The sequence below is a fragment of the Delphinus delphis genome, chromosome 17, assembly GCF_949987515.2.
Source record: "Delphinus delphis chromosome 17, mDelDel1.2, whole genome shotgun sequence".
In the NCBI taxonomy this organism is placed as follows: Eukaryota; Metazoa; Chordata; class Mammalia; order Artiodactyla; family Delphinidae; genus Delphinus; species Delphinus delphis.
The window spans coordinates 17,253,239-17,266,532 of record NC_082699.1 but is presented as its reverse complement, the minus strand read 5'-3'; the positions used below and the strand labels follow the sequence as shown (position 1 = coordinate 17,266,532).

Genomic DNA, 13,294 nt, shown 5'->3' with positions numbered 1-13,294 from the left:
ACAATTGCTTTAATTATGGACATTCTACCATCATTAATATCCAAAATTATCTCCAAGGCTTAAAGCCTGAAGTTGACTAAAATAATTTTGGAGTCCAACTTCAAGTTTAATTGAAGTAAACTTACTACTTTTTTCCCCCCCTACAGCACGTATTTTCCTTTGTTTGGAGTAGAAGGCAGAGGTATAGATTATGGAAGGCAAAGATTTATTACGAATGCTATGATCCCCGCCCCCCCATGCCCCTCCCCGCCATACACACACAGGGAAGTATTAGTCTCCTTATTTTATGATTGGAAAATCAATGGACCAGCGTCAAAGTGCCTTGCTGCAGGATCTGGGCTGCAGTCAGAGCCATATCTCAGCTTCTCAGCCAGAACTCAGCTTCGATGGAAACCCTGTCGTTGCCAAAGACTGTGCTGTAAAAGCGAAGCCCTTTTCATTTCTGAAACAAATTTTAAATTCAGGATATTTTCTTCGGAGAATTGAATCTCAAGATTTAAACTACAGGCAAACTTCGGAGGTATTTGGGTTCGGTTCCAGACCACCAAAATAAAACAAGTAACAAGAAAGTTTTGGTTTTCCAGTGCATATGAAAGTTATGTTTACACTATACCGAAGTCTGTTAAGTGCGCAATAGCATTATTTCTTAAAAAAACAGGTATATACCTTAATTGAAAAATACTTTATTGCCAAAAAAAAAGCTAACAATCATCTGAGCCTTTAGCGAGTAGTAACATCAAAGATCACAGATCACCTTAACAAACAGAATAATAATGAAAAAGTTTGAAATATTGTGAGAATTACCAAAACGTGACACAGACATACAAAGTGAGCAAATGCCATTGGAAAAATGGCACTGTAGACTTACTCAATGCAGGGTTGCCACGAACCTTCAATTTGCTAAAAAAAAATGCAATATCTGAGAAGCACAATTAAACAAGGTATGCCTGTATATGAAATTCCTTTGGTTTCATTTGTATAAAATATTATTTACTAACAAATGATTTACTAAAATACGTATTTCTTGGTACTTATCATGTAATGACATAATGACAAAAGCAAGTTTAACAGGGATGGAAAAGCCCCCAATATTTAATGCTGAGAGTAGCAATATTTCTGACTATATGTTCATTTAACTGTCAGAATTGTCTTTGTGGTAAATTAAATTCTTCAGAGATTAATAATTAAAATTTGAGTCTCATCAGGGTTGGGAACTTCAACTATAAGTTCATTATTAACATTTTAAGACCATTTGTAAGATCTGTAAAGCAAAACATTTGAAGGCATACTTGGGTAATTTTCAATGTTACTTAAAATTTTATACCAGCAAATAAACTTTCTGTTCACATTTTTAAAAGCTCTTTCTTTATTTGACTAGAAAATACCTAAATCTTCTGGACTGGTCAGAGAATAAACAAAAATTTCACCAAAACCAAAACAAAACACTTCAGAATTGAGAGGCATAGTTACGATGATTAACAGCAATAAAGCTATGATGTATTTATGGTTCCAACATGTGTTATAATAGTTAGCATATTTGAGTTGTATAAAATCAATTTTTCAAATTACATATTTAGCTTTCAGTACTTGGCCATTAATTACTTTCATATTAAAGCATATTTTTATTTCTATTCTTGAGAAGAATTTCATGGGCTAGAAGACATAGTATTAAATAATGGTCTTGAAAAGCTTGTTATTAGTTCTAGCAAAGGAAACAGTACAGAACTGAAACATGTAGTCCAAGTGATTAATGAAGAACCAAAAGTTCTATTTTCAGAGATAAAGATCAAAGAATTTAACACTGCTTTGATATTCCTTTTTAACAAGTATCTTAGAGTTGGGATCCTTTCCACGGACACTCTACAATGATTTATGGGCCCTAGCATTATGTAATAGGCTGCTTTTCAAAAGTGCACGAGAAAAGTAATTTGAACAAAAATAAATATAACCATTCAGGAAAGAAGGGGAAAGGAATTAGAGATGTTGATCACTTAGAAGAGAAAAGTGGAAAAAGAAAAAAAGTAGAGAAGGGAAAAGAAAAGAGTAGAACAAGGGGAACTATAATCTCACTATTCGTTTTTTAGGGCCTTTCTTGCAATGTTTTTATTCAAGAATGTTGCCATTATGCATAAAAAGTCATAGTAATAATTTAAGTTGTTTAGTTCTACTCTGGCATGAGAATCTTAATTAGCCATCTTTTCTAGGTATGCACCAAAATGATGTAAACCAAAACTGGTTCTGCCCTCTAAGAATATTCTAGTGAAGTTTCATACAAATAACTGTAAGTTGATTTAGACAACCTGAGCATTCTGAAGTATAAGCAACCAGGTAATGAGTATATTGAAAGAGAAGTGAAACTTCTAGGTCAAGGTGACAGATGGATGTACATGTTTACCTTCTTCCTCAAATCTCATTGAGATTACAGAATTCACAGAAGAGAATAAGCCTATAACATAGATGAGAAGGCAGGAGTGGGAATCAGCCCAGAGATTTTGAAGATTTTTTTTGAAGATTGAAAGCACATGGGATTCTACTGATGGATAAACCAGAATGAAGGGACCATACTCTTTATTTATTTTTTTATAAATTCATTTATATTTTTGGCTGCGTTGGGTCTTCGTTGCTGCGCGCAGGCTTTCTCTAGTTGTGGCGAGCGGGGGCTACTCTTTGTTGCAGTGCGCAGGCTTCTCATTGCGGTGGCTTCTCTTGTCGCAGAGCATGGGCTGTAGGCACATGGGCTTCAGTAGTTGTGGCACGCCGGCTCAGTAGTTGTGGCGCGCGGGCTCAGTAGTTGTGGCGCAAGGGCTTAGTTGCTCCGTGGCATGTGGGATCTTCCCGGACGAGGGCTTGAACCCGTGTCCCCTGCATTGGCAGGCGGATTCTTAACCACTACGCCACCAGGGAAGCCCAACAATACCCTTTAAAACATGTAGAAAAGAAGGTGGAATCAGAGGTAAGAGCCATTCTTCTTGGGGTGGGGAGGTCCCACTCAGCACAAACAATATGAATTTTTTAAATCCCCACCCCTAGAGACAAACTTGTGAACTTTAAAATCAAGGATAAAGAATAGACTAAAACCTTCCAGAGAGAGAAAAACAGATTACCTACAAAGGAACAAGAATCCCCATGAGAGACTGCAGTCTTCTCATCAGCATCAGTGGATACTTGAAGTCTAATAGAGCAGGGGTCCCCAACCCTGGGTATCGGTCCGCACTCTGTTAGGAACAGTGCCGCACAGCAGGAGGCAAGTGAGGCCTCAGCTGCCACTCCCCGTCGCTCCCCATAGCTTGCATTACTGCCTGAACCATCCCCCACCACACCCAACCCCGTCCGTAGAAAAATTGTCTTCCACGAAATCAGTCCCTGGTCCCAAAATGTTGGGGACCACTGTCATAGAGAAAAGCCTCCAAGTTCTGGGTGAGAATAATTTCGAAACTAGCATTTCTATGTAAGTCAAGCTACTGATAAAGTGTGAAGGCAAGATTCAGCCTTTCAGGGGTATAGTGTTCAGAAGCCTCGTGAGATGGTCCTAAAGAGGGTATTTTTTTTTCAGTTAAACATGGCAGGTTGAACATATATTTACTTCCTTTACCTTCAAATAAAATTACAGTTAAAGGATTTTTTTAAAAGACAAAAAATATAATGATAAGGAGATTGAGAGAAAAAGGCAGAAAAGAGATGGTCACAAAATTTCAGGACCGGTAAAGCAGAAGATAGGAGAAAGCCAAATGTCTACAGGAGGGAATTTCAGCGGGCAAGGTCATTTACAGCACCTTGGAAAGGCTCAGGAACTTAAGGATCCAGATGCTTCCGTCAATGGAATGGTTGACAGTTGGTGTAAGAAACAGTTAGAGCCTTAGATGGCTCTGCAGCCAGGCAACAGCTCTCTGCAGGGGGCTCCAGATTGGAAACACCAGCAACAACTGAGAATGGAGACTATCTATTCTGAATGGGGACCACCTCCTCCCCAGGTCCCTCGTCCATGTGTTCTGAGAAAACTACTCTCACCCGTGCAGAACAGTTTGCTAGATTCCTCTCTGAGGAAATAGATCATCCAAGAAAATGGCTGCAGGTACCAGCAGCTGCGATAGCCAAGTCCCTGTCCAATCACTACCTTGACCTGTGAGTGCCCATCAGTGCTCACAGAGCTTCCAACCAGCTTCTTCATACTCACTCATAAATAGAAATGCACAGCCCAGTTCAACCAAACATTTGAGGAAAACCATTGACAAAGCAAGAGGGAAACCAAAATTAAACAGAAACGAGCAACATAACAAAACTCAGGCCATAAACACTGCCAGGGTCAGAAGAGATGCAATGATATCAATCATGAAATAAGAACACAATGTCCTAAAAAAGAACATTCAGAGAATTAAAAGCTCTTGTAAATTAAAAAGTTTGATAGTAGATATATGGTATGAAAACTTGGAAGGTAAAGTTTTGTGACATTTTCCCCAGAAAGTAAACAAAAAAATTAAAGATACAGAAATTTGGAGACAAAAGATAGGAAATTAGAGGATCAGGCAAAGAGATCCAACATCTGACATCCAACATCTGGGAGTTCCAGAAAGAAAGTGCAAAAAAAACCAGAAGGGAGAAAATAAGCAAAGAAATAACACAATAATATTTTTTAGAACTTAGCACAGGGATTTCAGAAGTCACTGAGTGCCTGGCTCATTAGTTGAAAAAGAAAAGAAGACTCACAACAAAGCATGTTACCATGAAATTCTAGATCACTGAATACATGGACGAATCTACAAGCTTCCAGAGAGGAAAAAAAAAAAAAGTAGGTGACATGAAAAGTCTCCGTAATCAGAATGGTATCAGACTACCTAAAGCAACATCTTGACACTGATGATGACAAGAGCAATGCCTTTGAAATCCTGAGACAAAATGTTTTCCAAATGAAAATTCTATATCCAATAAAATTATTAATCAAATGTGAGGCTAGAAAAAGGATATTTTCAGACATGCATGATAGAAATATTTTTCACTCTATGCATATTTTCTCAGGAGGTACAGGATGAGATGCTCTAGATAAACGAGAGTTAAAACCAAGAGAGAGGATCCAGGAAGCGGGGAATTCAAACCAGGAGAGAGATGACTGGGATGCCCATAGCCAAGATAAGGGAGATGTAAGCTTGACAGCTGCGCAGCAAGCCTGGAGGGCAAGGAGTAGGAGGGCTGTCACCAAAACAAAACAACCAAAGAAAAAAAAAATAACAGTGAAATTGGGAATTCCCTGGCGGTCCAGTGGTGAGGACGCAGCGTTCTCACTGCCGTGGCCCAGGGTTCGATCCCTGGTCGGAGAACTAAGATTCCTCAAGCTGCACAGCGTGGCCAGAAAAAAGAATGTCAATAGAATGACATATTTCAATGTATTCAGAGGTCTTCAAGTTGGTCAGAGAATTTGGAGATAAATAAGTGATGAGTACACACAGCTCAGGTGTAAAAAACAGTTACAGAGGTATAATACAAACACTGAATATTGGTTTAACCAAAAACCGATGCAAATACGCTCGAAGAACCGGGGAGAAGCATCTGTATGGGTGTAAGTTGTGTACTTATTGAGGGTGGAGGGGGAACGTGCAAGAGACCTAAAATGTCATCCTATATAGTGGGGATCACTAATATAATACCTCACACTGAAAAATAACAAACAGCAGCATAAGCATATTTTAAGTAAGTATAAAAATCAGTACTCGAGAAAAGAGATGAGAATCGCCTTTAGGGAGCAGTGTAATATTATCGTTCCTAATTTTACACTTCATGTAAATTGGAAAAGCCTTGCCGCCATTCACTGGAAACAACTCAGGGACTGAATATAAAAACTGACAATGGGCAGACCTTATAGGACAACTCCAAGCCACCACCTCTGCAGCAATGAGTTTAGAACGCCGAACTAAATCCCCGCAGTTATCTACCCAGAATGGGTAGGACTTGGTCGATGACTGCCAACATCCCTATTTTTGGTCCCTACTTCCAACTCAGGACCAACCAGAGAAAGCCAAATATGTTCCCCCAAACAATCACATAAGATGCCCGCTGCTGGGCTTCCCTGGTGGTGCAGTGGTTAAGAATCCGTCTGCCAATGCAGGGGACACAGGTTCGAGCCCTGGTCCGGGAAGATCCCACATGCCACGGAGCAACTAAGCCGGTGCACCAGTGCTACTGAGCCTGCGCTCTAGACCCCACGAGCCACAACTACCGAAGCCAGCACGCCTGGAGCCCGTGCTCTGCAACGAGAGAAGCCACCGCAATGAGTAGCCAGCGCACTGCAACGAAGAGTAGCCCCCGCTCGCCGCAACTAGGGAAAGCCCGCGCGCAGCAGCGAAGACCCAATGCAGCCAAAAATTAAATGAATAAATTTATTAAAAAAAAAAAAGGATGCCTGCTGCTAGTTGGCCAGCCTCAGCTTCCTCATGCCAACAATGCCCAATCAGAGAGCACCTGAAGCCTTAGTTTTTCACTAGAAAGCTTTCCCACTATGAACGTCTGCCTGCACCTCTGCCAAACACAAGTGATGGTGGCTGACTCCCTTGCTATAGCAAGCGCTGAATAAACAGCCTGTTTGTTTTTCTCTTTTGAGTGGTCTTCGTTCATTTCCACAACAACAGCACAATGAATGGCTGTGATAGAATTATACATTACTGTATAGAAACGCAAATGAACAAGTACAGCTATGTACACAAACATGTTGAAAGAAAAAATGGCAAAGAATACAGAGTATTTCATTTAATTTCCTTAAATCAAACAGAAAGATATGCTCCCAGCATTGGCAGATTGGCTGAGTTGGGGCACTCGTTCAACGCCACCTACAACTCTGCCTCAGCCTCCACCTCCTGCACTTATGAAGCCTAAAGGTCACTGAGCGTACAGGCCTAGGGTCCCCCCAGGTCTTTGCTGAGACTGCGTCTAGTCCTGGGAATGCGCCTGGCCTTCTGGATTCCCTGGTTTACTCCAGAGTCCTTCAAAGCCTTAACCCGCCATGTATCTTCCTCTCCAGGCTTTTCAGCCTGTCTGCTGTCCCTGACCCCAGGCAGACGTAGGTAATGTTTTTAAAGTCCTTAAGAGTTCAGAAGGGGCAAAACAAAGGCAATCCCTGAACTGAACCCTCAGGGAACTGCCAGACAGGTCAAAACACACCACCCACGATCCCGAGCACTGTAGTGGCACTTGCCGAAGCATCAAGCCACAGCAAGAGCACAAGTCACTTGTGGCCTTAAGCCGGGTAAGCAAAAACACCAAAATCCTCCTATCAAAATTTAGTAGCCTCTTTCTTCATTAAGCGTGTCCCGGTTGTTTTAAGTTTTATTAGATTTGTTTCCAAAAGTTGATTCTAACAGTTTTTGTCAGCTTACTACTTGCCTCAGAAGAGGGACGGCTCTTTGGATCTCCCTACTCTGCCATTTGTCACTCTCTATGTAACCTTTTGAATTAAATCTTAGAAATGGAGGGCAGATTAGTGGTTGCCAGGGGTTGCAGGAATGATGGAGAGTTGAGTGGCAGCAGAAGGGATCCTCAGTGTTGGAGTATCTTGCCTGTGGTAGACACACGCCCCTACACAAATGATAAGCTTTTTGGAATTAAATACACACACTGCACACACATGGTACAAGACTAGGGAAATCTGGATAAAATTGGTGAATTATATCAATGTCAATATCCTGATGGTGATATACTATAGTTTTACAAATTGACATTGGGGTAAGCTGGAACAAGTGTACAAGGGACCTCTCTTATTATTTCTTACAACTATATATGAATCTATAGTTATCTCAACAAATTTCAATTTAAAAATTCAAAAGATTCAGATTAAAATGAGGAAGTACAAGGAATACAATTAATTACCCAATTTATTTTGCTTTTCTTTTTTATGCACCCACAAGTTATATGCTTACATAAATCTATAACAGCTCTTTTAATTAAAGTAAAATGAAATTCTAATTAAGAAAAAACAATTTATAGTATAACTGATAGTGATGTTTTTAGTGGCACATAAAATAACTAGGCATCTTACAGTTAATATCAACTTAGATTTGATGACTTAGGGTACGTTTGGAATGAGGTTGACCAACTGGTCTGTTTTGGCTCATGCCATCGGCTTTGGCACTAACCATCAAAATGTCTGCAATACAGACAGTATTGTAGTGTGACAGTATTGTAGGTGCCAGTAACTAGTGGTGTAACAGGACTGACCGAGTCAGGAAACATTATCCACATTTCTATTTATTACACGTATAGGACAACAACTTCAGGAACAATGAGAAAGTAATGTATAAAACTTTCATAAAGAAATACAGATTACAAAATAGTCATTTAACTTTTTAAGCAAATGCTTAAGCATTTTCATGCATTTGTTAAATAAAGCATACATAACTCAAAATGCTAAATAATTCTAGTTTTTGACTAAATCCTCTAAAGAATATGTTGGTGAAAACTCAAAACTGTCTAATAAGGTATGCATGATCTTGTTTATTTAGTATTTATCACAGTCGTCAAAATGATCATGGTTAAAGTGGCGGGTGTGGTGGTGGTGGGATGAACTGGGAGACTGGGACTGACATGCATACACTAATACGTATAAAATGGATAACTAATGAGAACCTGCTGTATAAAAAAATAAATAAAATAAAATTCAAAAAAAAATGATCATGGTTAAAATCCATTTAAGCATTTACGGAATACCATTTAGGCCCGATATCTATCTAACTAAATGAAAATATCAGAGAAATGGATATTTATTCAAAACCATCTTTGTCAAAGTTTTAACACTAGAACAAAAATCCAATGTACCTAAATGAGACATAAGCTATTCTTAGTAGTAGTATAAACTCTGTCCTATGGGTATTACTATTTTCAAGTTTTTTCCTTTATATGAAAGTACCAAAAGAAAAATGTAAGTATAACTCACAGATTACTTTGTATATTTACCATTCTATAAGCAAATATCTTAGTAATTAATATATTAAGGTCATAAATCAAATCATTACCCCTTATGTCAAAGGCCTATTCACTGATTTAGAAACTTCACTTTTATGTGTGTCATGGAGTTGAAATCAGCCTACAGACACAGAATAGGTTAACAGCAATATATTTTTTCTCTTACCAGGCTTTCACCTTTTTATTGGAACAGGGTTTGGAGGTAGGAGTTTTGAAAGCACTAGGGTTCAAAAAATTAATTTTTTTATCAGAGTGAAAAGATTCTTAAAGAATACAATGATGGTCTATAATCTTGCTCGTACAGCACAAATCCTCATATTAAATGACTGTGCCGCAGAAAAATACTGTAATGCTTTAAACAAAATTTTAAGCTACATTAATGACCACCAAGTTTCACGCAAAATGCAGGAATCAAAATGTTTAACTGCCGTCTTATCGGGCTCCACAAACACACTCAGTCTTCATCGTCCGAGTATATCAGCTTCAGCTTCTTCATAGTCCTCCATCTGTCTTTCAACATGACGCTTGTTCGGTTGTTGAATTTATAATGTGATAGTATTTTAGACCAATTTCCCTCTCCGTATTTCTTCACGCCAGATCTCAGATTGTTGTCTTCTTCCCAAAGCCATGCCTTTTGATGAAAAGTAAGATAGTTATTCACAGAAACAATTATGTTTTTTTCAATTGAGGTATAAATGACAAATAACATTTTATTAGTTTCAGGTGTACAACATAATGATCCAGTATTCATATATATTGTGAAATGATCACCACAATAAGTGTAGTTAACATCCGTCAAAAGTAGATAAAACATAGAAGAGTTATTCACAGAAACAATTCCTTAAATAACATATCTACTATAAATACAACTTTTTTTATCAGTATCATGTTACAATTTCTTAACGGTGGAAGAAATTCTGTAAACGTATCTTAGATTTCTGTAAGATCTTATTGTGGTGATATTGTCAAGGGTCCTGACTATGTTACTGTTCATTTTACATGAACACACCATAGCTCAGCTGCCCAAGATCAGACAGCTACAAAATGACAGAGCTAAACACAAACCCAATTCATCTGACTTTAAGTCCACACTGTCTCTTAAGATGCTTTTCTACAACTGTTAATAGATTAGAGATATGTAGGATTCACAAATACCGAGAACTTATGAATATTTAATTCTTCCCTAATGAACTCAGTGAAAACCCTGTTCTGTCTATGTTGGGCAAAGTACACACACACATAAAACTCAAATCTTCTCTAAAACAGATTTTTGAGAACTAACACAAACTAGTTAAAAAAACACTATTTTGTTTTTGGAGAAAATGACTGAAGAATTTTAAAAGTCAAATTCATTATTATACACAGAAAAAGATTGCAGACACCTGGCATTTGCTATAGGTGACCAACTAATCACCCCTTCTGCTGACATGCTGAGGAGCAATATGATCACCTGAGTGATTATTTACTGTTTCTGAACTATGAATAATCTCCCCAGCTGACTCCCCGGCCGGGGAGATTATTAGTTAAAGCAAAAACATTTGCTTTAAAAATCCACTCATCATCAGTCACAAGAAGCCAAATGCTGTAAGATTTCACTTACACGAGGTATCTAGAGTAGTCAAATTCCCAGAAACAGAAAGCAGAATGGTGGCTGCCAGGGAATGGGAGGAAGGGGGAAATGTCTTATGAGTAGAGTGTTTCAGTTTTGCAAGGTGAAAAAGTTCCAGAAGTTGTTGCACAACAACGTGAATGCATTTAATGCCAGTGAATCATACACTTAAAAATGATTAAGGGGATAAGTTTTATGCTATGTTTTACTACAAATAAATAAAATTTTTAAAATGAGCAAAGGACTTGAGTAGACAATTCTCCAAAACAGATATACAAATGGCCAATAAGCACTTGAAAAAAATGCTCAACATCACTAATCATTAGGGAAGTGCAAATCCAAACCACCAGGAAATGTCACCTCAAACCCATTAGGATGTCCACCACCAAAAAAACTAGAAAATAATAGGTGGTGGCGAGGATGAGAAACTGGAACTCACGTGCTGTTAATGGGAATGAAAAACTGTGTGACTGCTAGGGAAAATACTATGGTGGTTCCTCAAAAATTAAAAGTACCATGTAACCCAATTCTACTTGTGGGTATATATCCAAAAGAACTGAAAGCAGAGACTTGAAGAGAAATTTGTACACCCCTGTTGATAGCAGTATTACACATAATAGCCAAAAGGTGGAAGCAACCTAAGTGTCCACTGATGGAGAACTGCATAAGCAAAATGTGGTATATAAATACGAGACATTATTCAGCCTTAAAAAAGGAAGAAAACGCTGACACGTACTACAATGTAAATGAATCTTGAGGACATTATGCTAAGTGAAACAAGTCAAACACAAAAGAACAAATACTGTAGGATTCCACTTACATGAGGTACCTAAAACAGTCAAATTCAGAGACAGAAAGTAGAAAAGTTGGTTGCCAGAGGCTTGGGGGGAGGGGTGAATGAGGAGTTATTGTTTAATAGGTACAGAGTTTTAGTTTTGCAAGATAAAAAGAGCTCTGTAGGGCTTCCCTGGTGGCGCAGTGGTTGAGAGTCCGCCTGCCATGCAGGGGACACGGGTTCGTGCCCCGGTCCGGGAAGATCCCACATGCCGTGGAGTGGCTGGGCCCGTGAGCCATGGCCGCTGAGCCTGCACGTCCGGAGCCTGTGCTCCGCAGCGGGAGAGGCCACAACGGTGAGAGGCCCGCGTACCGCAAAAAAAAAAAAAAAGAAAGAGCTCCGTGGATAGATGGTGGTAATGGTAGCGCAAGATGTGTTTAATGATGCTGAACGATACATTTTAAAATGGCTAGGATGGCAAATTTTGTTTTGTGTATTTTATTACAATTAAAGAAGAAAAGAATCCAGCTCAGCTGTCTGATACACTATCAAAGAGAACCTCCAGATGCTTGTAGACAAACGTGAGATGAAAACTATCTTGTGTATGGCTCAGGGCCATAAGATTGGCAGTGTCCATCATTATACCTCTTGTGGGTCTGAGCCGCCACCTATCAGCAACTGTGCTGCCTACAAGGGCACGGCTAATCAACCTCTAGACAAAGACATTTTTTTGTGGTATGGAAAAAAAAAAAGATAATGTATTTCAGGACACAAGCAAAAACTGTGCCCTTAGTACTATTCTCTTTTGTCTTTTGCTTTACTTGAAAAATAAAAAATAAAGTCAATTAAGAGAATCATAACAACCCTAGCCATGCCCACAACTCAAGATACAAACAGCATACAACAAATTAAAATGCACCAATCTTTTCTTTCCATAAGGTTAAAAAGTTTATATTACTTATACTTCAAAAATTGCGTATCATTTCTAGTGCCTTTTAGAGGAAAAAACAATGCTTCAATAATGCTTTAAAAATGGTATTTACTTACACCAATGGAATCCTTGGGTTTAGTGCTATGTCAGTAAATGGCAGAAGCATTTTACAGTTTCTGATCTGTTGAAATGTACACATTCCAGTCTAGTTTGGTCTATTTTTAAAGCCTGATTTGGTGTGAATAATCAAGTAGAAAATCTAAACTTGGATAATATGTAGTGAGCAACTACCTTTCACTGGTCCAGATAAATCATTTCAAAGACCTCTATTTAAAAAAAAAAAAAAAGACCTCTATTTTAGATCATAAATGGTAAAGTCTATACTTTTGTTTTTTAATTTTTGGCTGCACCCCACGGCATGTGGGACCTTAGTTCCCAACCAGGGATCGAACCTGTGCCCCCTGCACTGGAAGGCAAAGTCTTAACCACTGCACTGCCAGGGAAGTCCCAGTAAGTCTATACTTTGGAGAAGGAATTGTTTCTCACAAGGCCACCGGGTAAGCTCTAGGCTTGCTCTACTGCTTTCTCCATCGATGACTTGGTGACTCAAAGGTGTGCCCCTACTTGCCCCCTTCACTTTCCTTAGATGACGGGGAGCCAGAGCTAAGGGCTCATCGCTTTCCCATGATGCAAGACCTTCAGATTGGCTACTTTGTTCAGGAATATGGAGATCTTAGCCTGTGATGCTGAGGAGGCTGCTGCAGGCCCAATGGTGCCAGAGACTGAAGTGTTCCAGAAACCAAGAACCATAGTGGTGCCCAAACAGAAAGAAACCCTGTGTGTGTCTCTGAGACTAGAACCCGCCAGTTTTCTAACATTTACTTTCTGCCTCAGAGGAAAGATATAGGAAGCAAACATAATCACATAAAATACTAACTTTAAAAAAGCAGCTGGATTTAGAGACCCGATTCCCAGTCTTCACTGTAAACCACATATTTCTGTGGGCTCATAACTGAATATTATATATTGGCACCAT

General features: G+C 39.0%; 1 protein-coding gene across 4 annotated transcripts in view; it reads right to left on the bottom strand.

Annotated features, from left to right (window-relative positions):
* Positions 1-9,078: 9,078 nt before the first annotated feature.
* The window catches only part of TERF1 (telomeric repeat binding factor 1), a 40,445-nt gene continuing 36,229 nt past the window's right edge, over positions 9,079-13,294 (bottom strand). For all 4 annotated transcript variants that reach the window (XM_059994757.1, XM_059994758.1, XM_059994759.1 and 1 more), the window contains one exon: positions 9,079-9,574. In XM_059994757.1, the coding sequence (XP_059850740.1) occupies positions 9,398-9,574 (177 nt within the window). In that variant the 3' untranslated portion in view covers positions 9,079-9,397. The remainder of the gene's footprint in view (positions 9,575-13,294) is intronic.